The sequence below is a fragment of the Artibeus jamaicensis genome, unplaced genomic scaffold (genome assembly GCF_021234435.1).
Source record: "Artibeus jamaicensis isolate MK-2021 breed Jamaican fruit bat unplaced genomic scaffold, CSHL_Jam_final contig_471, whole genome shotgun sequence".
Classification (NCBI taxonomy): domain Eukaryota; kingdom Metazoa; phylum Chordata; class Mammalia; order Chiroptera; family Phyllostomidae; genus Artibeus; species Artibeus jamaicensis.
The window spans coordinates 4218102-4239965 of NW_026521850.1; the positions used below are offsets into that span (position 1 = coordinate 4218102).

The 21864-nt window shown below is 56.1% G+C and overlaps 1 protein-coding gene across 3 annotated transcripts in view; it reads right to left on the reverse strand.

Moving 5' to 3' along the window:
* Nucleotides 1–16969: 16969 nt before the first annotated feature.
* The window catches only part of FUBP3 (far upstream element binding protein 3), a 47119-nt gene continuing 42224 nt past the window's right edge, over nt 16970–21864 (reverse strand). For all 3 annotated transcript variants that reach the window (XM_053667692.1, XM_053667693.1, XM_053667691.1), the window contains 3 exons: nt 19988–20059; nt 18828–18955; nt 16970–18159 (listed from right to left, as the gene is read on the reverse strand). In XM_053667692.1, coding sequence (XP_053523667.1) covers nt 18151–18159; nt 18828–18955; nt 19988–20059 — 209 coding nt within the window. In that variant the 3' untranslated portion in view covers nt 16970–18150. The remainder of the gene's footprint in view (nt 18160–18827; nt 18956–19987; nt 20060–21864) is intronic.

Below are 21864 nucleotides of genomic sequence, written 5' to 3' on the forward strand. Positions count from 1 at the left end.
GCGCCGCGGCCAGCCTCGGCGCGTCCGGGAGGCCGAGGGGGACGAGGGGTGCTGCACGCCCTCGGGAGGGCCCTTCCCCTCTCCCGCTGCAGCACCCCTGTCCACACCACAGTTCGGGTTGCGCTGGTCTGTCTTTGGGTCAGGCGACTTCCCTCCGAAAGCCCGGAGGATTTTGCCTATTTCCGGACCACACCCCACTAAGAAGCGCACTCCCACGCGCAACATTTGGGTCCTGACCCCCAGCGAGGGGCCAGAAGATGAAAGGACCGAGGGCTCCGACCACGAGGGAGCCCGATTCCTTTCCCGGAGACCCACAGACCCAGGGCGCGGTGCCCGGGGTGGGGTGGACGCAAAGCCAGAATGGCCTCCCAGCCCGGGCGCCCTCTGGCCTGGCGCGGCTGCACTGTGACCCCAAATTCGGTCTAGCCGTAGACCCGCCCGGCCCGCGCCCCAGGGGAAGCGCCCCAGTCTCGGCGCTCATTAAAAACTAGGGAACAAGAGCCCTGCGATCTCATCTCGCTTCGCTCAGATTAGGAGGGGAAGCACAGCACGTTCAGGGGTGTCTCCGCGGTGAGCCTGGTCGACTTCCGCGGGGCCCAGGCGCGGAGTGTGCGGGCGCTGAAGCCCCTCAGCTCGCCCGGGCCCGGCCCGAGCTCCCAGGCGCCGCCCAGCCCCCCACCCCGCCACCTCGCGCCCGCGGGCCGCCGCTGCGCGATCTCTTTAATATTCATGGGCGTTAATAGAGAGGCCCCCAGTATATCGGCCCATTGTGGGCGGCTCGTAGGGCTTGAATAAGCCCCGGTCCCCTTTCTTCGGCGCGGCTTCCCGAGGGGCCGGGCCAGGAGTGAATGGCCCTGCTTCCCGCCCCGCGTCCCCACCCCCTTGCAGGGAGAACATCTTTATCCCCGCCGCCGCCGCCGCGGCCGCCGCCGCCCGGGTCCCCATTCGCGCGGCCCCGGCTCGGCGCGGAACTAATCAATCCGCCGTGGCTCTTCGGGGGTCATCCTCGCGGCCCGTCTCCCCTTCTCGCTGGGCCCACGGGAGTGGAGAGAGGGAGGCCGAGACGGGTCCACAGACCCACAGACGGGGGGGGGTGGGGGAGGGGAGCAGGGCGGCACGGAGCGCTGTGGGCCGAACCCGCCCGGTTAAGAGGAACTCAGGGTTCCGCGGCCACTCGCCATGTCGTTTCTACTTGTTGCCCGGCGCTGGGAGGAGCGCGGGGAGAACAAGGGCCGTGGCCCGAGCTCAGAGAGCCTTCCTACTTCCACTCGGGGCAACAGTGCGCGCCCCTTCGGGCAGGGGCCGCTCACGAGGAGCCCAGGGCACCGGGCGAGGAGCTCTCCAGGCCCCGCGGCCCGGCCGGCAGGGCTTCGTTACTGCTGGTGCGCCCAGGCTGCATAGCGCGCTTCAGTGGGCCGTCCGCAGGGGAGGCCGGGTCCCCGGCTGCCTGGCGGAGGGGGCGCGAGGCAGTCAGGCGCGGCCGAGGCGCGCAGGTCCCCGCTCCTCCCGCCCCGCTGGACCTCGGAGGCACAGAAAGGAGCCCATTGTCCGCCGGGAAATACATTTTTGGGGGCCGAGTGAAAGCCCGTCTTTCTTTTGAACTTTAGAAGAAAGTCCTCTGCCCGCGGAGGGAGAGATTTGTCCCCGCTCCCGGGGGCCCCGCTTGCCGCCTCCTCCCGAAACATCTGCTGGGGGAAAATCCACCCTGGAGGGCAGATCGCGCTCACTCTAAGCCCCGCGAACTCATTAAAAAGATATTAGCGGCGGGGGCGGCTCCAGCGCAGGTATCGATCGGCTGGAATGAGCCCGAGGAAGAAAAGGCGAAGAATGTGGATGCGCCGCGTCCCGACCCCTTACCCCGGCCCCCAGGCCCCTGCGCTGTCCCCGTGTCCTGTCGTCCGGCTGTTTCCGGGGGCTTTCTGCCCCTCCTCCAACTCTCCCCTCTCCCTCCAGGCGCCCCCTCCCCGCCTCTCCTCGCCCCATGCCGGGCCCAGTCTTCTCCGTCCGCTTTCTTGTTCCACTTGCTCGCCGCCACGGTCGTGCTCTCCACAGTGGCGGCGTCTCTCCCTTCTGGTCCTCCTTTCCCGCGCGCCCTCTCCTCTTCCCCGGCGCTCTGCTCCCCACCCGGGTCTCCTCACACCCTCCTGGTTGCCTCCTCCCTTTCCTCTCTCCTGCTGACCGGGTCTCACTGTTCCTGGTCTCCATTCCCGCCCTGGCCTAGGGAGATTCTTCCTCCTGTGGGTCCTGCCTGCCTCCTGTCCCCTCTTTCTCGGAGGCCCCTTCTGAGCTCCAGGGCGCCCCCGCCGGCGCGCACACAGGTTCGACGGCTGCCGTGGTGGGGCGGGGGTGTGGGCCGTTGAAACGGCTTCAAAAGATGTGACTCCGGGCGGCCCAGAGGCAGCGGCAGCACCGTGAATGGGGACAGCCGCCCTCCCTCGATCTAATTAGCCTCCGCGGGCCCGGGGAGACAAAGGCGCGCTCCGGGACGCCCGCGTCGGGCGCATCCGCGCGGAGCGGGCCCTGTGGCCCGCAGGGGACTGGCACGCGAGCCTCTCCAGGAGCTGCGCCTCCCGGAACCTTCCCCCACCCCGTCGTCCGCTCCCCCAGGCTCCGCAAAGCCAGCGCCAAGGTCCTGGCAAATCAATGCGGCGGGACGGAGGGGAGAGACGCCGGGGAAAGCTCGGAATCCAGGACAGACTAAGCTTGCGGGAGACGGCGGCGCGCGCTCCTGGAGGCAGAGAGGAGGGTGGAGAGAGGGGGAGACTGAGGCAGAGAGAGGTCTAGATGGAAGGATCCAGATGAGAATCATAGTCCGGGGTAGGGACACAGGACACGGGGGATAAAGGGGTCAGAGGCAGGGATTCCGGAGACCTGGGGAGACTTTTGAGAATGAGCGTTGGCCCAGAGGCAGGGAGAGGGAGGAACGGGGCGCTTCAGACACAGAGCTTGGGGTGAGTGTGCAGGGGGTGAGGGGGAAGGGGCAGGGAGGGAGCACGCAGGAAGGATGAAGGCGTTTGGGTGCAGTCCGGGTGGGCGGCACCCTCCCCGCGGCTTCCTCTGGGCACTCTGGCCGCAGCCCCGTCGGTGACTCCAGGGACAGACAGAAGGAAGCCCCCCGACTCAGTCACAGCCCCGCCATCCCCAGTGCCTGGCCTCCCTGCCTCCTCGCCTACTACCTCGCTCATCCTTCCACCTGCCCCTGTCCCTGGAGAGGGCGGGGCTGCAACAGCCGGTGGCTCCCTGATTTTGCTGCTTCACACGACATCCAGCCCATCACCTGCTTCTCAGGGAACCCTGGAGGCTCCGGCTGTTCCTTTGTTCAACAAATATTTATGGAGCACCTACTGTGTGCCAGGCCTGCACAAGGCCCTGGGGGCACCAGGGTGGCCAGGGCAGACCCAGTCCTTGCCCTCTGGGACCAGCTTCCAGAAGTGCAGGGGTGCATCCTGGTGGGGCCAGAGGGGCAGACTCTCCCAGGCCAGCCTCTGAGGGCTCTAGTCAGAGGCCTTCAACTGTGCAGGGGAAGCAGTAAGCTTGCCTGTCTCATAGGCCCCAGTGAGTAAGCTCACCCTGAAGGGACATACCTGTGGCTGTTATTCCTACTGCTGCCCCTTCTCCAAAGACCACAAGGCCCCACCTGTATAGACCCCTGACCCCAAGAGGACACACCCCAGGCCCGAGGGACCTGCAGCTGGGAGTCCAGTCCTGGCTGCAGTAGGTGCTGCGGGGCCAAGGCACCGACTTCCCCTCTCTGAGCCTCAGTCTCTGCATCTGAAAAGTGGGGCTGACAACAGAACCTCCACTGGGAGGGCTGTTGTGAGGACAAAGGACATAATGCAGGAAAAACTCTTAGGATACGAGCATACTTGACCTTGACCTATGGGAAACATTAGCAAGCTGTTATGTTTCAAAAGTGACCTATGGCCACTTGGGGAGTTTGTGAAGTGTGAGAGTACAGACGAAGGCGGGCACCAGCGACTGCCCAAAACCGTAGGCCAAGGAAGCTGACCAGCACGGGAAGGAGCCTGTGGTCCTCGTCTTACGGAGACTGGTGGGGAAGGAAAAACACACAGGAACAATGGCAGAGAGTACCGAGAGCCTGGAGCACCGAGAGAGCTGCTGTGATCGTCCCCATCGCTCAGTTGAGGACACTGAGTTACAGAAAACTTAAGTGTCTCCATCAGGAACAGTTCTGGCCCCAAGCAACAGCCGGCCTGACCTCAGTGGCTGCTGTAGCAAAGGGCTATTTTCCCACAGAAAAGACTAGAGAGAGCGGTATGTATCTGTGGGCCTTGGCCCGGCAGCTTGAGGATGAAAGGCCTGATGCGCCCTTTGTTCTCACCATCACAAAATGGCTGCTGCAGCCCTGCCATCCCACTTGAGCCCGACGGAAGGGAAAGTTTTCTTGCCATCCCCAGGATAAGGCACAGTGAGCAAGGAGCCGAGCTGAGACTCAGTCCCAGGCCACCTGACTCAGGGCAAGGCCTTAACCACGGTCCCATGCAGCCTCTTGGTGGGGGGGGGGGCTTGTGCACCACCCACCAACTCTGAGAGGCTGTTGCAGTGGGCAGGGTAGCAGCTTTCATGGGCTGTGCAGGACTCAAGCATAAGGTGTGCAGAGAGAAACTCCGTGGTCCCTTCTTTTAAAAAAAATTTTAAAAATTATTGTTCAAGTACAGTTTTCCGTCTTTTACTCCCATCCCAACCCACCCCCCACAGTGCTCCCCACCTCCCTCCCATTTCCACCCCCCTTAGTTGTTGTCCATGTATCCTTTATACCTTTATACTAGTTCCTGTAAATCCCTCCCCTTTTTCCCCAGAAATTCCCTCTCCTCTCCCCTCTGGTCACTGTCCCCCTGTTCTGTATTTCAGGGTCTTTGTTTTTATTTTGCTTGTTTGTTTTTTTGTTGTTTAGCTTCCTGTTAAAGGTGAGGTCATATGGTATTTCCATGGTCCCTTCTGACGTACACGGCAGCCTGCTGGTTGGACCAGGAGCTTCTCCAGGTCAGAGGCCTTGTCCTCTTCTGCCCTGGTCTCTGAGCCAGCTCTAGGGCCTGGCTCCCTGTGGGCGCTCAGCCAGTGAGTGACCACTGGGGTGGGTGGAGGCATGAGGGCACGAACAGGCTGGGAAGGACAGTGGGGCCTCTGGACTTGCCCACCTTCTCCCGGTGCCACGGGGAAGCCTTTGTCCCAGCTACATGGCATCTGAGGACCTCCAGCCCCCATCAACCTGGCAGAGCCAAGAGGCTAGGGCAGCCCAGACCCTCCAAACCGTGGGGCCCGGTCAAGGTGTGGGAAGAGATGCTGAGGCCCAGCCACAAGTGCTCCCACCTGAGTTGACACAAGCAAGTGAGACATACTTTCAGACCTGACAGCTGGAGCTAGAGGGACCCACTGCAGGGGACTGGGCCCCCTCAGGCTCTTCTTTACCCCAGTCACCCCAGCTCTGGGCAGGGCCTCAGGCTCCCTAGGGCTCCCTGCCTCCAGCCTGTATAACATCCACACTACAAGATGCCACTCCGGTGGAGCCTCCATCATGGTCGCAGTCCTCGTTCCAAAACGGTCAGCAGCACTGCGGATGGAGTAGCGATGGCTCCCACTCTCTGAGAGCCGCTTTTTTGGCTCCTGTGCTGAGCGCTGGGCCATGCACACGTGACTACTGACATTCGTCACCAGTCTGCAAAGTATATCCCTGCATTCACCCCATCTTACAGCAGAGGAAACTGAGGCTCAGCGAGAGTAGTGCGCAGCCCCGAACCCCGTGCCCTTCCCTCCGTGCCTTCCCTGGCTCTCTGCAGCCAGAGAAGAAAATGGCCCAGCGCTCCGTCCTCGTGCCATGTGCCGCTGTGCCAGCCGGACTCTGCAGAGGGGGCAGGCGCTGTGCGTTAAACCGGCTCGATGCAGACTTTTAATTCCAGACTCATTTGCCTCCTCCCACCTCTACCTGTGCGCACCTGCCCCTCCCCTGTTCGGAGGCAGACTTTGGGCCCCTGGGGGAGACCAGGGAGACCAGCTGCATTGCAATGAAGGGAAAGGCTGCTGCTCCAAACGTCCGGGAAGCCACAACTCACATTTATTCCGGACACTCCAGACTCTTGGACCAGCATGTATCTGTTTTAATTGTGCAAATACTGGATGCAAACCCGCAATGTGCCAGCCCGTCCTGGAGCTTGGGGGCTGGGCACAGAGGCCTGGCCGCGGCAGCTTCTGGTCCCTGAGGACTTCCAAAGTGAATTAGGGCCCTGACCAGTGTGGCTCACTTGGTTGGGCATCGCTCCACAATGCAAAAGGTCGCCAGTTCGATTCCTGGTCAGGGCACATGCCAGGGCGGGGGGGGGGGGGCAGGGGGGGGAGGTTTGGTCTCTGGTCGGGGCCTGGACGAGAGACAGGTGATCGATGCTTCCCTTCCACATCAGTGGTTCTCTCGCTCTCTTTCCCCCTCCCTTCCCCTCTCTCTCAAAATAAGTAAATAAAATCTTTCTGGGCATGTCCACCACACCCAGGCTTCCCTGCAGGACGTTAGCTGGGGCCAGGGAACTCTTCTCTATGGAATTTCAAGGAGACAGGCCGCGCATCGCCGCTCTCCTGCTGGTCGGAATGTCCTCTAGTCCCCTACAGCTCTTGTGAGGTGGGCGCCTGGAGCCGCTGGCCCATCGTACCGTCCATCTGCCGCACCTCACTGCCCACCAGCAAGCAGGGCTTCTGTGGTCACAGCTGAAGTCCCCTCGGGACTTGGACTCGGACTTGGGCTGAGGAGTGCTCAGGGAAGTCCAAGGTCAAGAGCTGAGACCAAAAGAGAGGGCGTGAGTCTCCGGCACCTACAGCTACAGCAGACATCACGCACAGCCCGGCTCCCAGGCAGGGTACCACACAGCCTCACCCCAAACACTGTTCACCGCAGTTCCTGATACAACACACCCGTCTTCCAACTAAAATTACAAGGCCTGCTAAAAGGCAAGAAAAAAGTCTGAACAGACAAAGCAATGGTCCGAACTAGACTCCGATAGGCCACCAATGCTGGAATTACAGGTAGGGAATTCCATTTTTTTAAATTTAATTTATTTTTTAGAGAGAAGGAAAGGGAGGGAGAAAGAGAGGGAGAGAAACATTGACGTGTAAGAGAAACATCAATTGGTTGCTTCCCACAATGGCCCCAACTGGGGATCTGACTGGGAATCCAACCGGCGATCTTTTGATTTGCAGGCCGGGGCTCAATGCCACACCCTCCCTGGTGGAATTTTAAATAACTGCGATTAATATATTAAGGGCCGTAGCTGAAAAAGTGGACCATGTGCAAGGACAGACGGGTGAGGCAGGCAGAGAGAAGGAAAGGCTAAGAAAGAACGCAGCGGAACGTCAGAAATCAAGACCGCCACAAGGAGAACAGAGAATGCCTTCGTTGGGCCGGGAGCAGACCCCACGCAGCTGAGGAGGAGACCCAGTGAGCCGAGGGCGTGTCCGTGGGAACGTCCCAGACCGAAGCTCGAAGAGGAAAAAGAACAATACAACAGAGCGACCAAGGACAGTTGGGTCAGTGTCAGGGGCGTGACTTGACGCACATGTGACCAGAACACCAGGAGGGCTAAAGGGATGATGGCTGGGAACCTCCGAACGTTCATGACAGGCACAAACCCTGCATCAAGGCATTTCAGAGAACAGCGAGCAGCATAAAGACTAATAATTCTTCAAAATCTGCCCCCAAACAAAACAAACAACAATAAAGACGAACACACCAAAGCACCACACCGAGGCATACTGAAACTGCAGAAAACAAATCGAACAGATACGAGGGGCATTGAAACAGAATAGATTTGTAACTTCGCGTCAACAGTGTCCACTTGCTAGTTCACAGCCGATCACGGCAGCAGTGAGGCTGAGAGAGCCCAGACCGGGGTCTGGGAATGACGGTTCGACAGGGGCCCTGCATCTGGCCGAGTGCCCGGCGTGGGTGCGATCCCCATTCAGACAGACCCACCCACAGTTGGGACAGACCAGTGTTCGAACTGCTTGCCTTGTTACACACTCTAAAACAAAAGATTGTTCCAAAGATTCAAGGAGAAGATGTAGGAGGAACTTTCTGTTCCGAACGTGAAGTGTTAAGGAACCACTCCCAGGCACCAGCAAGTGGCCCGGGGAAGGCCAGCTCCGTGAGTGGAGGGGGCTCTGCCCCATCCCCCCAGCACCGACCGCGGGGCCCTGACTGCGGCTAGACGGGCGCTCCAGCATTATTCGTTGTGGGTGTGAGCTGCACACCGGCATCTGACTAGGCACATAACCAACTGAGTGAGCAACTTTCTGGTGCGATGCAGCCGGAGCAGACGCCTGCATGCGGGTGTGAACTCAAATATGAGTGTGGAGCCGCGACGCTCCTGGTCAGGAAGGTGGCAGGAAGGCTTCCACGGACAGAGATGAGTGAAGTCAGCGGCACAAGCTGACACGTTGCAGGTCTTCAACCGGTTAAATCACAGCACAGATTGCAGACCCTCTGTCCTCATGAACATACACGCAAACATTCTACACAGAAACACCAGCCAATCAGTCCCGTGATATATGAAAAAGGATAAGTAATACATTATGACCAAGTGAGGTTCATTCCAGGAATGCAAAGCTGGTTTAACATTTGAAAATCAATCGATGGGATCACTGTATTAAAATAAAAAAGGAGATAAATCACGGATGATGGCTACGGATGCAGAGAAGGCACTTGAAAACTTCCGCATCCATCCACGACAACCCTCGGGGCGCGCTGGCAACAGAAGGGAGCGTCCTCCTCTGAGGAAAGGCACGCACGGCAAATGCGTGGCGAACACCACTGGCGCGAGTCGCGGGCCGCGTTCCCTGTGAGTCGGAGGCAAGGCCCAGAGGCCTCTCACTGCGTTCGGCCCCCAGTCCACTCGCTCGGCGCAGTGAAAAGAACAACAGACGCGTAAGGCTCAGGAAGGAAAAATACCACCGGCATTATTTATAAAGGATATGGTTCTTAATATAGAAAATCCACATGAATCAATGAGCTGTTAGAACTTCAAAGGGGTTTAAGTCAGGCCATTGGAATCAGGACACTATCCAGAAAAAAAATTCTATTTCTATAGCCAGCCACAAAAAAAAAAATGAAAAACAAAATTTAAAACACACCATTTTCAATAACAGCAAAGCATCAAACACCCAGGAATAAATGGAAAGAAAGCTATGCAAGACCTCTGTACAGAAAACTACTAAGATCACAGCCAGACACCGCAGACCTGAACAAAAGCAGGGCTGTGCCCCGTTCACCGGTAAGAAGACGCAGTGTCGCTGCCTGTTACTCCCGATCCGACCAGTAGGTTCCATGTCATCCTAATAAAAAACCCAGATTAAAAAAAATTTGTTTGGTGGGGAGTAAGGAACCGATAAACTGATTCCGAAGTTCATACGTAAGTGCAGAGCGCTGACAAGAGCCAGGGCAAACTTGGAGAACAGCGAAGCTGCGAGACTCACTGTAGAGGCAGCGTGATTAAGAGGGCGGTGTGCCAGCCGGGGGACAGACGGGCAGACTGGGAGGACGGAAAGGCAGCAGGCAGAGGACTTGAGGACACGGCGTTTTTTAAAGAATTATCGTTAAAGTGTTAAACTCCATTCACTGTATTTCACTGGAATCCGGCAACTGTGCTGCCCTTGACCCCAGCCTAACACGACTGGGAAACCAGTGCTGGAGGCTGATTTTCAAGAAGGGGAACCCGAGGTGAAGCGGTAACTGTTCATGTCACAGAGGGAGCCAGCCCTCCTGGGAGGGAGCGAAAGCCAGGCCTGGACTCCCCAGGTGACTGTTCTCTCCCCTGGACTCAGGAAAAGGCAGGACTGGGGAAGAACCTTTCCATGTGTACACTCCGGTGACCCAGGGGGAGGACATCCGTCCCAAGAACAAAATCAGTATCCTAGTCCCGTGACCACCCAATCTTTACTCTCACCCTTCCTTTACATGCCGAGCTGCAGCCAAGGGCACCCCAGTAGGTGTGTGGATATCTGGGTGTGGCTTGAACTTGGCAGAGTGGCTGCTGTGAGGGACGGCTGGGACGGCTGGGGAGCCCAGGTTGCTCCTCAGGGAAGGGAAGCCGAGACTGGGGAGTCTGATGAAAGAAGGGGAGACCCAAAGGGTCACAGACTCCTCTTCAACGTGCTTGAAACTGGATTTCCTTAAATGTTGGCATATGGGCTTGAGCTGAGCAGCCTCAATCCACCGAAGGCCAGCCAAACTCATTCCCCTGTACCTGTCTGTGTCCCAGCTTCTCCCAGAGCTGCCTCACCTGCCCCTCGGGGGCTGTTCCTTACTAATGGCTTAGCTGCTGTAACTTCAGGGGACCAACAAGCTGGCCTGGGTCCATAGTAACTTGGGGAGCCCAGCAGAGCCCAGGAGAAGCTACCTGGTCAGTGCCGAGGGTGACATTTTCTTAGATCCTGCAGTCTGTCCTTGGTGCTCACAGTGGATTGGAAAAAAGCCACCAAAGCAGCCCTGAACTCAGTTATTACTCGAAGCTGCCATTTTCTGAGCGCCCACTATGAGCCAGGCCTCAAGTGCTTTGCATACCTGTGCGTGAATCCCACCGAGGCACTATGATCAAGGAGGGAGTCGTTGTCCCTGAACTGCAGATAAGGACAGGAAGGCACAGAGCGTTCCCTAACTTGCCTTAGGTCACACAGCTGCTGAGTGGAGGGGACAGCATTCACACCCAGGCTTGTGTCCCCACCCATTTGTCCCTTCCACTCAGCTGCTCAGGTGGACTGAACCTGCTGGGTCTCTCTAGAACCGAGTCAGGTGTCCCTTCCACAGGAAAAGTGGGCGGGTTCTGCAGTCAGACTACCTGGCTTGTCACCTACAGAGCCATCATCGTATGACTCTGGCAAGAACCTGTTCAAACCTAAAATTGGTCTCGAGAGTAGCGGCCCTCAGAGGAAAGCAAGACGGAGTCGATTCTTGTTATTTGTTCTAGGAAGCTGCCGAGAACCTGAATCAGCAAATCCCCAACGCTTGCTCCTAGGGGGCCCACCCGGTTAGGTTCCTTCGAGTCTGTTGTCACATGGTCACCAACCAATCAGTATATAACCTTGGTTAATGTGGGCTTCTTCTTAAAGGCTCCTTAGTTAATTTTGCCGTCAATTCATTAACTTTGAACTTACAGCCAATGGCATGACGACTCATGTGGGAACGAAGCTTATATAACATGTATTTTCTCCCTAAGGCCAGTCACAACCTTCTTGTGTTTGGGGACACCAGGCAGTGCTATGCTTGGGGCCATTTTAAGGAGCCAAGTCACCAACAGAAAGCACAAAAATGCAAACGACATGGCTCTGGACGAGGAGGACACTGGCTCACAGCCTAAACGAGAAGGCAGGGATGTCTCGCTGGCCTCAGCCAGAAACGAGCGCATAAGGCAACTCAATTTTTTTGTTGTTATTCTGAATGCCGGCCAAAAGGGCGGGAGTACAGACTGTGCATCAGACACACACGTCAGTGAGTAGGCGGATCTGCAAATGCGGAAGCTAACGACTGGCTGCAGCCCAGGGAAGTCGTCACCTCCGGGAGACGTCCGTTCTCCGCACGCTCGCAGCCGTGCCGCCCTGCCTCTGGGCCCCCGGGGCCAGATTCCCTCGCGGAGGCCTCTTGTCCTTCACCTGCCCTCACACGCCATGGATTCTCCGTCCTAGGACGAAAACTACATCCAGAGAAACAGCATTGCCCTCGCACACCCTCTCCCGGCTGAGTCAGCCACCAGGGCGGATGTGGTGGCCGAGCACGTGACTCGGGGCAGCCTGATTTCCGGTTCTGGGGGCCATGTGGCGGAAGTGGAGGGAGACACGAGCTCTATAGTTGACTTAGTCCCCAGCATTTGCTGCTGATTCTAGGAAAACATCGAAAGAAAATGGGTATTAGCCACGAAAAGACTTAATGTGAATGCTGCAGGCATTTGGAAGCTTAAAAGACATGTGCTCAGGGCCCTTTAAGAAAGATTTTGACAGAAGTGCCCAACCCCCCCCATAGGTTTGTTTATGAGGTAGCACTTAGTGTGTATGTTACTCTTGAGCAACCTTCACTGTAGTGGCTAACATTTTGTTCGCTCCTTTATTTGCAGTCCATTTGAAGTTTGTAAGCTGATGCTTCAGCGTTTGTGATATGTGGAGGGAGTCTTTAGCAATAGGCACTCAGGAATATTTGCACATCGCTAAGGTTTGTTGAAGTGGGCTGAGCTTAGGGGTCGGTCTAGGGGCAGGACAGGGTTGAACTGAAGTTCAGGTTGGCTGGCCTCCACTCAGGAGCGGAAGTCAAGAGCAGAGCCCCCACCAGGACCAAAGTGTGTCCCGAGAGCCACCTGCAGTCAAGCTTAAAGGCCAGGACTTACAGGAAGAAAACCAAAAAGATAAGAACAGGAGAAGGAAAGGAGAGAAGAGGTCGGAAAAAGAAAGTGCAGGCATTGGGTAACTAAACGCTAGCTGAAAACCGTTTTTCTCAGTGATGTTAGCGCCATGGGTGGGCTTCGTCACCCTGGATACCTCCGTTGGCTTCACACAAAACCTAAAAGTGTATGTGCCCATCCAGACGCCATAGAATGACTGGTGCCAGTGTGGAACACTCAGGGAGAGCCTGTGAGCTCCCACAACGGAAGTAATGAACCTCCGTTGAAACGTACTTCTTCTCAACCGCCGAGGGAGGTGAGGGAGGTGTCCAGACACATTCCTGCTCCCATGAAGCCTTGGTCCCTCCCTGCACTGGTTCCGGTGGCAGCAGATGAGGTGTCTTGTAGAGACTGCCCTCTTGCTTCCACATTCACAGTGTGCAGTAGCCAGTGCAGCTAGCTCTGATGGGTTTTCTCTTATGGTACGGCGTCATCTATCTGTGACGTTAGGAGGACCTTAAGAAATGTGGGCATCCTAAATTAAGTAAACCTTAAGTTACTAACTTTCAAGAAGATTTCCTAATGAAATTTTTTATGATAGGAAGTTAGATGATAAAGGAAAAGAAAATAGCTCTGTCTGGTGTGGCTTAGTGGATTGAGCACAGGACTGTGAACCGAAAGATCACGGGTTGGATTCCCAATTCCTGGTCAGGGCACATGCCTGGGTGGTGGTGGGCCAGGTCCCCAGCTGGGGGCGTGCAGAAGGCAACTGGTCAGTCTACCTCTCGCACATCAACATTTCTCTACCTCTCTTTCTCCCTCTCGTCCCCCTCTTTAAATAAATAAAAAAATATTTTTTAGGGAAACATCCACGTGTGAGAGATACATTGATCAGTTGTCATTTAAGGTAAATATTATTATTCTCATTTTTGCTTGAAGAAACTGAGGCAATACCTTCCCTGCATTACTCTGCTATTAAATGGCAGAGGCTGGATTTGAACCAGGAATTTTGCCTCCAAAGTCCACTCTTCGTTATTATTTTCCTAACGGTAAACAGTTTTCACAACTACGGCTTTCACACCTTATCCTACATGAGAATCATCCAGGGAGCTCGCTTAAATGCAGAATCCTGCGCCCTTCTCCCAGGCAATTTGATTCCGTAAGTTTGGTTAGGAATCCAGGAATCTGCAACTTTTAACGGTGTCAGATCAGTGGACACTGGTAAAGGGAAACCTTTATAGGTCATCAATTTTTAAAACTAAACGTTACATTGAAATATATTTACAACATATATGTGGAAAATGCACATGTCCTAAGTGGATAGATAGACTCATGGCTATTCTCAAAGTGAGTAGACTCACGTAACTCCCCGCAGACCAAGATGGAGAATCTCACCAGCGCCCGGGAGCCTTCCTCACCCTCTTTCCCAACTGCCGCACGCCCCAGGCAGCTGCCATTCTGGCTTCTGCCACTGGCCGTTAGGTAAGGGGTCATACAGGACATATTCTGGCCCCCTCAGCTCAACATGTTTTTTTTTTAAAAAGATTTTATTAATTTTTTAGAGAGAGGGGAAGGAAAGGAGAAAGAGAGGGAGAGAAACATTGATGTGCAAGAGAAACATCCATCAGTTGCCTCTCACACACCCCCCACCTGGGGACCTGGACCTGCAACCCAGGCACATGCCTTGACTGGGAATCGAACTGGCGACCCCTCGGTTTGCAGCACACACCAGCCAGGGCTCTGTTCAACGTGATGTTTGTGTGATGCGTCCGCACTGTAGCAGGTGGTGGCAGCTCATTTACCTTCAGTGCACTCTAATGTTCCACTGTATGGATGAACTGTAATTTCTCCATTAAGAAATGACTGACCGTAGTAACGCCCATGTAGGGTCTGACCTGTGGCTGGCACGTGACACTAACTTTTTAAGGCAGTTTCTCCATTCTGTCAACCACTTCACGTGGTGGTGGCTAGTGTCCCCTACTTGACGGCAAGCTCCCCGTGGGCACCTGCTGTGCTCTCAGTGGAGGCCCTGCACGCAGTGCAGCAAAGAACTTGGCCAGAACCGGCCCCTACACCCAAGCTTCTGACCGTGACCCTCCTTTGTAAGAGGGGGGACTAGTCCTGACTACCTCCCCGGGTGTGGAGGCCTTCTCAAAGGACGTGGCTGGGAAGGGCCAGAGCCCCCTTAGTAGCTGCTTCTGAGCCCTCAGGACAAAGGCCAGCAAGGGTTCCCATTGTCTCAGTGGTTCATTTTTCCTTCCCTTTCTACCCCACACGAGACGCAGACCCAGGGCCAGCACCCCCTGTGGAATCGTGTGTCAAGCCACTTTCTGGCCATTAATCTCTAAGAGTCTATCAGGACCATTTGCATTAGCCCATCTCAAAAAAACCCCAGCTGGGCCCCGGTGGACCAGAGGTGGGGCTCAGAAACTGCATGCTGTAGCCAGCTGGAAGCTGAGTCTCCATGGTGTCCCAACGCCCTCTTGGACCAGGCCCTGCAACGGGTCCTCTGGGCCCCAGCCAACCCTACCGTGGGGCTGTAGGACATCATGGGTGGTCACCAGACAGGCATTTCCTCCAACCTTGTGACGGGGGCGTTGATGGAGGCCCCCAGGCTTAGGTGGGTTGGAAACAGTCCAGCTGCGTCCTTGAATAGTGAACTTGGGCAGAGACCTAGTGTGCATGTGTTGTGGAGGGTGGGAGGTGAGGCACGAACTCAGAAGCCAGACTGGGCGCCGCCCCGCCCCCTACCTCCCCAAACACACAGGCTGTCCTTTCAGTGATGACCACGCAGCTTTCTTAATGGAACACAATCGCTGAACTTGGTACATTTCGAGCACTTTAGCCTTCCAGGACACCAGACTGCTGATGGAAACCATCTTCCGTGGGCGCCATGTTAATGAGGCCAAATTTCATATGCTTGCAAACTTTCCCCCCGCCTCCTGCTGTATTACACCCTGTTGCCCCCCCCTCGATAAAAGGTTGCATCAGAGAGAGAGAGAGAGATTTCCATAATTTATAGTATGGGCATTTCACTGGGGACAAGCGCTAATCTGTACTTACCGATACATTTAAGAAAATGCATCCTCCCGCAAGCCTGCACCATTTATGACTCTTGGCACAAACCGCAATGCTCAGTCTTCAATTAAGGGACACCTTAGGGTTCATTATCACACAATCGCTCCCTGTGAACCATGCCAAATGCTGTTTTGGCACGGAGCTTGGAAGATGAATTAGAAGGAAGTCTTCTCTGTAATGCCCTCTCCCTCATTCCCATCCCCATCATCAGCATTTATGCCCTCCCTTTGCTCAGCCCCCTCCTCCTCTTCAAGTGGCTTTTACTATTCAATTTCTCAACGTCAAACTCGATTCTCTAGAGGTGTAGTTAAAGATGCCCTCTCCCGTTTGTCTTCCGGCTCTCAGGCCTCAGAACGGCTGCAGATGGGCTGCTCTCCACACCCCTTTTCAGCCTCAAGGAGCCACAGATGTTCCCCCTCCTCTTAGAGCTTCGAGTAGAGAAAAGAAAGGGACCAGAACTGGGAACACACCCGGGCACGAGCCACAGGAAGGCTCCCACAGGGTCCTGCCCGCTCCCTGCGTCTAAATGAAGGGACGACGCTCGCATGAGGCCGGTGGTGGCAGAGGCAGGGCGGGCGCAAGTGTTCAAGTCGAGCGCTGGGTCCAGAGCCAGGTGCTTCCAACACCAGGAAAGGAAGGGGGAGAAAAGGAGATGAAGGCTGAGCTTTATTCCTCGACATCCTTCTGGTCCAGGGTCCACACTGCCCTCATGTGTCCTGAAACCAGAGGACCCCCCCCAGGACTTAACCCTACGGGTAAGGACACTGCTTTGTTTTCTTAGTGAAAACAGGGACAACAAAATGAGCACCTTGCTGACACTTTCTAGCTCTCCCAGCAACCCGGTGTCCCGCAGAGGCCCGGGGCTGGCAGAAGTGACACCCACTGCACAGCACACACAGGCTGAGTGCTGGGGACAGGGTGGGAGCAGGTCACAGGGGCTGCAGCCAGAGAGCAGGGGCAGGCCGCCATGGGAGGCAGCAGCCAGTGCACAAGGCCACCAGGGGTTCAGTCCCTGTGTTTCAGGTGGGGGTGGGGGAGTGGGGGGGTGATGGCGGCACCGACTGGGTTCTGGGAAGGGGAGCCCACCCTTTCTACCCGACTCCAGCCCCACTTCCTTCAGTCCCACTTCGGCCTCCGGGGACACTGCTCCTGACTTTGCTGGGCCACACCCACAGCTGGAGAGGGCCGACTCGGGACAGGTAAGAAGGAGGGGCTGACAGTCACCTAGGCTCTCAAGTCGAAGTGTCAAATTATACAAAGCCATTAAAATGAAATTAACTGACGAGGTAGCTAGAAATCTGGGCCACCCGCGGACTGAGTTGTGAGACAGGCTGAGCCCTCACTTCTGGTTCCAGGGCAGTGGCAGTGGTGGTGGTGGTGGGGGGCGGCAGAGGGAGAGACGAGCAAATGGAGAGCAAACGAACTCAAAATACTTCACCCACAAGATGTCTTGTGGAAATTTTATTATATAGAGTGTAAAATGAATTGTCAGTCAAATAAAAAGACCACTTTCTTTAAAACATGCATAAGATTTCCAACGACCTTTTTTAATAGTTAGACATTTCAAGCATTTATAAGGAAAACAAGAAAAAACAAACTGTAACTTTAGTACATTTCAAACGGAATGTCTCCCAGGTCAATTAAAAATGCAAGAAAAAATAGCTTCAAGTCTGTTTTTCTTTCCTTTAAAAATACACGTTATCTGTACAGGGTACATGGCTACAGTAAACACTGGAAATATTATCCCTTTTATTAAATCAAAATTATTTAATTCATATTGTGGTTAATACTAGATTTATTTATTCATCTAGTTAATCTGACAAATATTAAAAAATATTTAAAAGAAAAAAGCAAAGAATGCTTTGGAATTAAAAAATAGTTACTACACTTTTATGCAGTTTAATGTTCCACAGTGTTAAAAGTTATATTGAATTTCTTTTTAATATTAAAAAATAACAGTATATTTCTGAGAATAGAGAAAAAGGTTTTTTGTTTTGTTTTTAAAACAAGCTTGGAGGTCTTAGATACACAATTTCAAAGGCAATGGAGACATGAAAACACATGCTAGACACGTGAACACATTTTTATATTACCCTCGTAACTCTAGAAATTATACAAACCCCATAAAACGCCCCTCCCAGGCCCTGATGGACAGCAATACAATTCTGTCTTAATTCAGAATTCACATAATTAATTACAATACATAATAGCTCAGTTTTTTTAAAAAATGCAATAAAATCAGACAGCCAAAAGTACAAGAAATTAGAAGTAAAACATTTAATGAATTTACACATTTAAGAACATTTAAATATTGTTTAAAAATTTTTAAAAATAATTTGTTACATACCACCTAAGACTTCCAAGCCACTTTCTGTTGCAACAGAAACTGTAAATAAAAAGACACGCAAAAAAACCCAAAACAAAACAAAAATACAAACATTATCAGTTGAAATGTCTCTGTTATGAGGCACATTCTCTGCCTGAATTTGCAGATACTGCTCCAAAAAAATGCCAGAGCTTCCACGTTTGAAATAACAAAAATTATCAGCAAGTTTAGTGACTAATTTCCCGATTTTTAGAAAAATTCTGTTAATAGTGTTTCACAGAACAAAACAAAGGTTCTTCATCAAAATGTTTGCAAATCTAAAAACCTCCGTTACAAACAGGTTCCTGTTCACGATGACTTCGGGGGTCCGCAGGCGCTGTCCTAGTGCTCCTGTGGGAGGGGACAGCGGTCAGCCCGCGGCAGTGCCCTCGGGGCCCGTGTCCAGCCTCAGGCTCTGTGTCCGGGAGGCCGTGTGTGGCGCCCCTCCCCTCTGAGCTGCCGCAGGGCACACGAGCCGGCGGTGTCTCCCACCTTCCCCCCAGCCAGGGCCCTTGAACTGAGGGTCCCAGGTCTCTCCGGAGCGGTTACTGGGAAGGGGACAGGGGAGTGAGCTCGTGATACTTCTCAGGGTCACCCACCAGCTGGGACAGCTGCTTCCACAGTACCCGGGCACAGAGGGCCAATTTGGCAGTGAGATGGCCAGTCAGCTTTAGGTCTGGGGCCTCTGCTAAGCGACACATTGTCCCTGGGGACCCAAGGGGCACCAGGTCCCCTGAAACATGCCCTGGGGGAACACCTGGCCCCCTTCCCTCTGTGAATACGAAATGCGTTTCGGCCTCTATTAGACAGAGGGCTGCAGGGTTCCGAGCGGGACGGGGAGGTTCTGCGCTCTGCCCCACGGACCAGCCCTGCTCCTGCCACCCCTCGCTGCCAACCACAAGCCGCTGCGCACTGGCAGGAGTCATCCGCGCTCAGCATTCTCACGTGCAGTGGGGATACCGCGGGGCACCTCGCTCCCGCCCAACCCCTCTCCTCCGCGGGATCCGCCCTCTGCACACCTGGCTGTGGGCCTGCGCCTGCCCCAGCGTCTGCCCGTAGAAGGCGGCCTGCTGTCGGTAGTACTCCGCCCAGGCCAGCGTGTAGTCCGGCGGGGAGCCGGCCTGAGGAGCGGCACCGGCGGCGTGACCTGGTGGGCGAGGGGAAACAGCGCTCATCAGGGGCAGGGTCGCCCTGAGGGGAGTGAAGGACACCGGGAGGGGTCCCTTCCTAAAGACTCGGGCGTCTAGAAGGATGCCTGTCACTCTCGCCCTCAGGATGTTGGTGAGACGGGGCCACAGTGCTGGGGGCGCCCGTTCGGTTAGCCTGGCATTGCGGCTCTGCTCCGCCCCCCCATCCCCTCGCGGGTGTCTTCTCGGAGCTCTGTCCTCTGCTGCGGTCTGCCCGGCCTGGGGGCAGGAGACACAGGACTGGGTGGGGGCTGGGGCAGAGCAGCGCCTGGACTTCTACAGGGTGATGGTGACCTGCCTCCCTCAGTGATGACTCAAACACCAGGGTGACCGTTTCTTTGACGGCCTTCGACCTGAGCTCTCCCAACTCACCGGTGACACCCGTGAGACTCAAGCCACTTGAGGCACCACCTCTTCCGCCAACGCCTGAACACCCAGGCTCGGCAGTTCTGGAACACGCCCAGAGAATCAGGACCAATTTGCAACGACTCACGTGGGGTTTGGGGGTTGCTACTCTTGGTTTTCTCCCTCCATTAAAAAACCCTAGTTCACTTTCTTAAGGAAATGAGCTTACCTAAGAAAAATGAACACCCCAATACCCGTTCCAACCGCAGGCCCCGGGTCCTGAGCCCCACTGCTCGTCTCCCTCCACCTGCCCTGAGCTGGCCGAAAAGACCGGGCAGCAGCCGGACAGGCAGGGGACAGCACACGGCCAGCCTGCACCCTGGCCACGCTGTTCTAAAGGGGACCAGAGCAGCGGTCACTGGTCGCCCAGCTGAGGTGCCACGCCCCCTGGAGTTCAGAAGGGAGGGAAAGGTGGCGGAGGGAAAGTGAGTGGCTGGTGCAGACCCCGAGACACACGGAAGGGCAGACACAGAGGGCAGCATCCAGACTCAGATGGGGGGTGTTTGACAGGGAGCTGTGGACAGAGAAGGCTGCTGGCGTGGGGGCGGGGCCTGGCCGTCAGGAGGGCCGGAAGGGCCCACACTCACTCTGCTTCTTGTAGTAGTCTTCCCAGGCCTTGCTGTAGTCCGGCTGGCTGCTCTGTGGCTGGTTCTGCTGGCCTGAGTGGGGAACACAAAGGCGGTCATGGCCCGGCCCGGCCACTGACTCCAGGCTCTGCTCCGCGCGCCGGCTTGCCTGCGGCCACACACCACTGCAGCCCGATGCAGGCCTGGTGGCCCGGGAAGAAGGTGGCAATTCTCAAAACCAAGATCTCCCGGAGGCTGGGGCTGGGCAGAGCCCGAGGGCCGGGGGGACTGTCGGCTAAGCTCCCTGCATGCACCTCCCGATGGGACAGAGTCCAAGTGGCACTGGACACACTCTTAACCTGTCCCTTCCATTCAGGGACTGGTGGTGTCACCTCTACACAGAGCCACGGCACACACTCGGGACACTGCCCGGAGCCTGAGCTACGGGTGCCGACAGACAAAGCCCCTCAGCAAGGGGCTGCCGGGCACCTGACACAGCCTGGTCTTGCGCCCGCCCGCCTCCCCTTCCCATACAAGCTGCTGCCTGCTCAGTGCGGCAGGGGCCCCGCCTGCCCAGGCCCACGGAGTGCATGAAGGGGGACCCAGCGCCAAGCCGGAACCTTGTTTCCTGCCCAGGTCAGTAGGTGTGTCGCACAGCACACGTCCCCATCGGTGAACACCCCGAGGGCAGTGGAGGGGTGTGGGGATGAGGGCGATGGGGTATGGTGGGGGCTAGGAAGGGCCCGCCAGGGCAGGCAGCAGCGCAGAGCAGGGGGCCCCGGCCTGGGGGAGGGGAAGGCCAGGCGTGAGGGGTGTGGGTAGCTAGATGTCCGCCCCTGGACACGGCGAGTGTGGGCCAGCAGAGCTTCTCTTTAAAACCAGACCTCATCAACCAAACCCAATTCTCGATCTGCAACCCCTGAAGTAAACCAACAGAGCTTCCCCGGAAGATGGAGGCTGGTGAACAGAGGCCGGAAACCGGGCGCGCGCGTCTTCTTCCTCAGCCCAAACGCCCGGCTCCTCCAGACCTCGGGCTGGCAGTCGGCCGGGCCTCTGCAGAGCCACGCCCCCCAGGGTCAGTGTCCCCGAGGGAGAAGAATGGGTGTCCCTGGGCTTCAGTGTGAAGATGTACTCCCCAAGTCTAGGGCCTCTCACAGGTCCTCGTCCCGGGTGATGGGACAAGTGTGAAGTCGACCCCAGGCACCTCGCATATCCCGTCGCCCTCCAATCGTGGGAACAGGAGACAAAGCACGACCAGGCTCTGGGACAGAGTCCCGTGACAAGGGACGGTGGCATCTACGTGGTGCTCACAGCGAAGTTTAAAGAAATATCTTACATGCTTAGGACATTTGCTAAAAAACATGGCAGGAGAAAAGTGAAAAACACAGCCACACGATTTCAGAGCCCAGAGGAGGCGGAGCTCGCCAAGGCCGCAGAGCACTGGCCTCCTGACCCTGCTGGGGCCCGAGCTGCGGCCCTGCCCCGGACCCTGGTCAGGGCCGCCCTGGGAGCACTCTGGGCAAAGGGAGAGGCTCGGCCCCCGGCTCGCTCCCTGCGCTCAGCTGTGACACCTGGCCTGTGGTTGGAACCAGTCAGGACACCCTGCAGACGTGAGCACCGCCACACACGCACGTGCACTCCTGCTTCCCAGGCTGAGCAAGATGGGCTCTCCCAGCAACAGGCCCGAGAGCGAGGCTCCGAGCGAACGTGGGGCTGCAGCTCGGGGCGTGGGCCTCCCGCCCACGAGGGCCTCCTCCTCCAGTTTCCTCGGAGAGTCACCGACAGCTCTCCAGCACGTGCTTTCTGAACCGTTTGGGAGACAGGAGGGGCCCTAAGACCCTAAGACGGTGGTGCTGACCGTCTTAGAAGAGGGGAAGACAGTCACCTTCCAGCCAAAG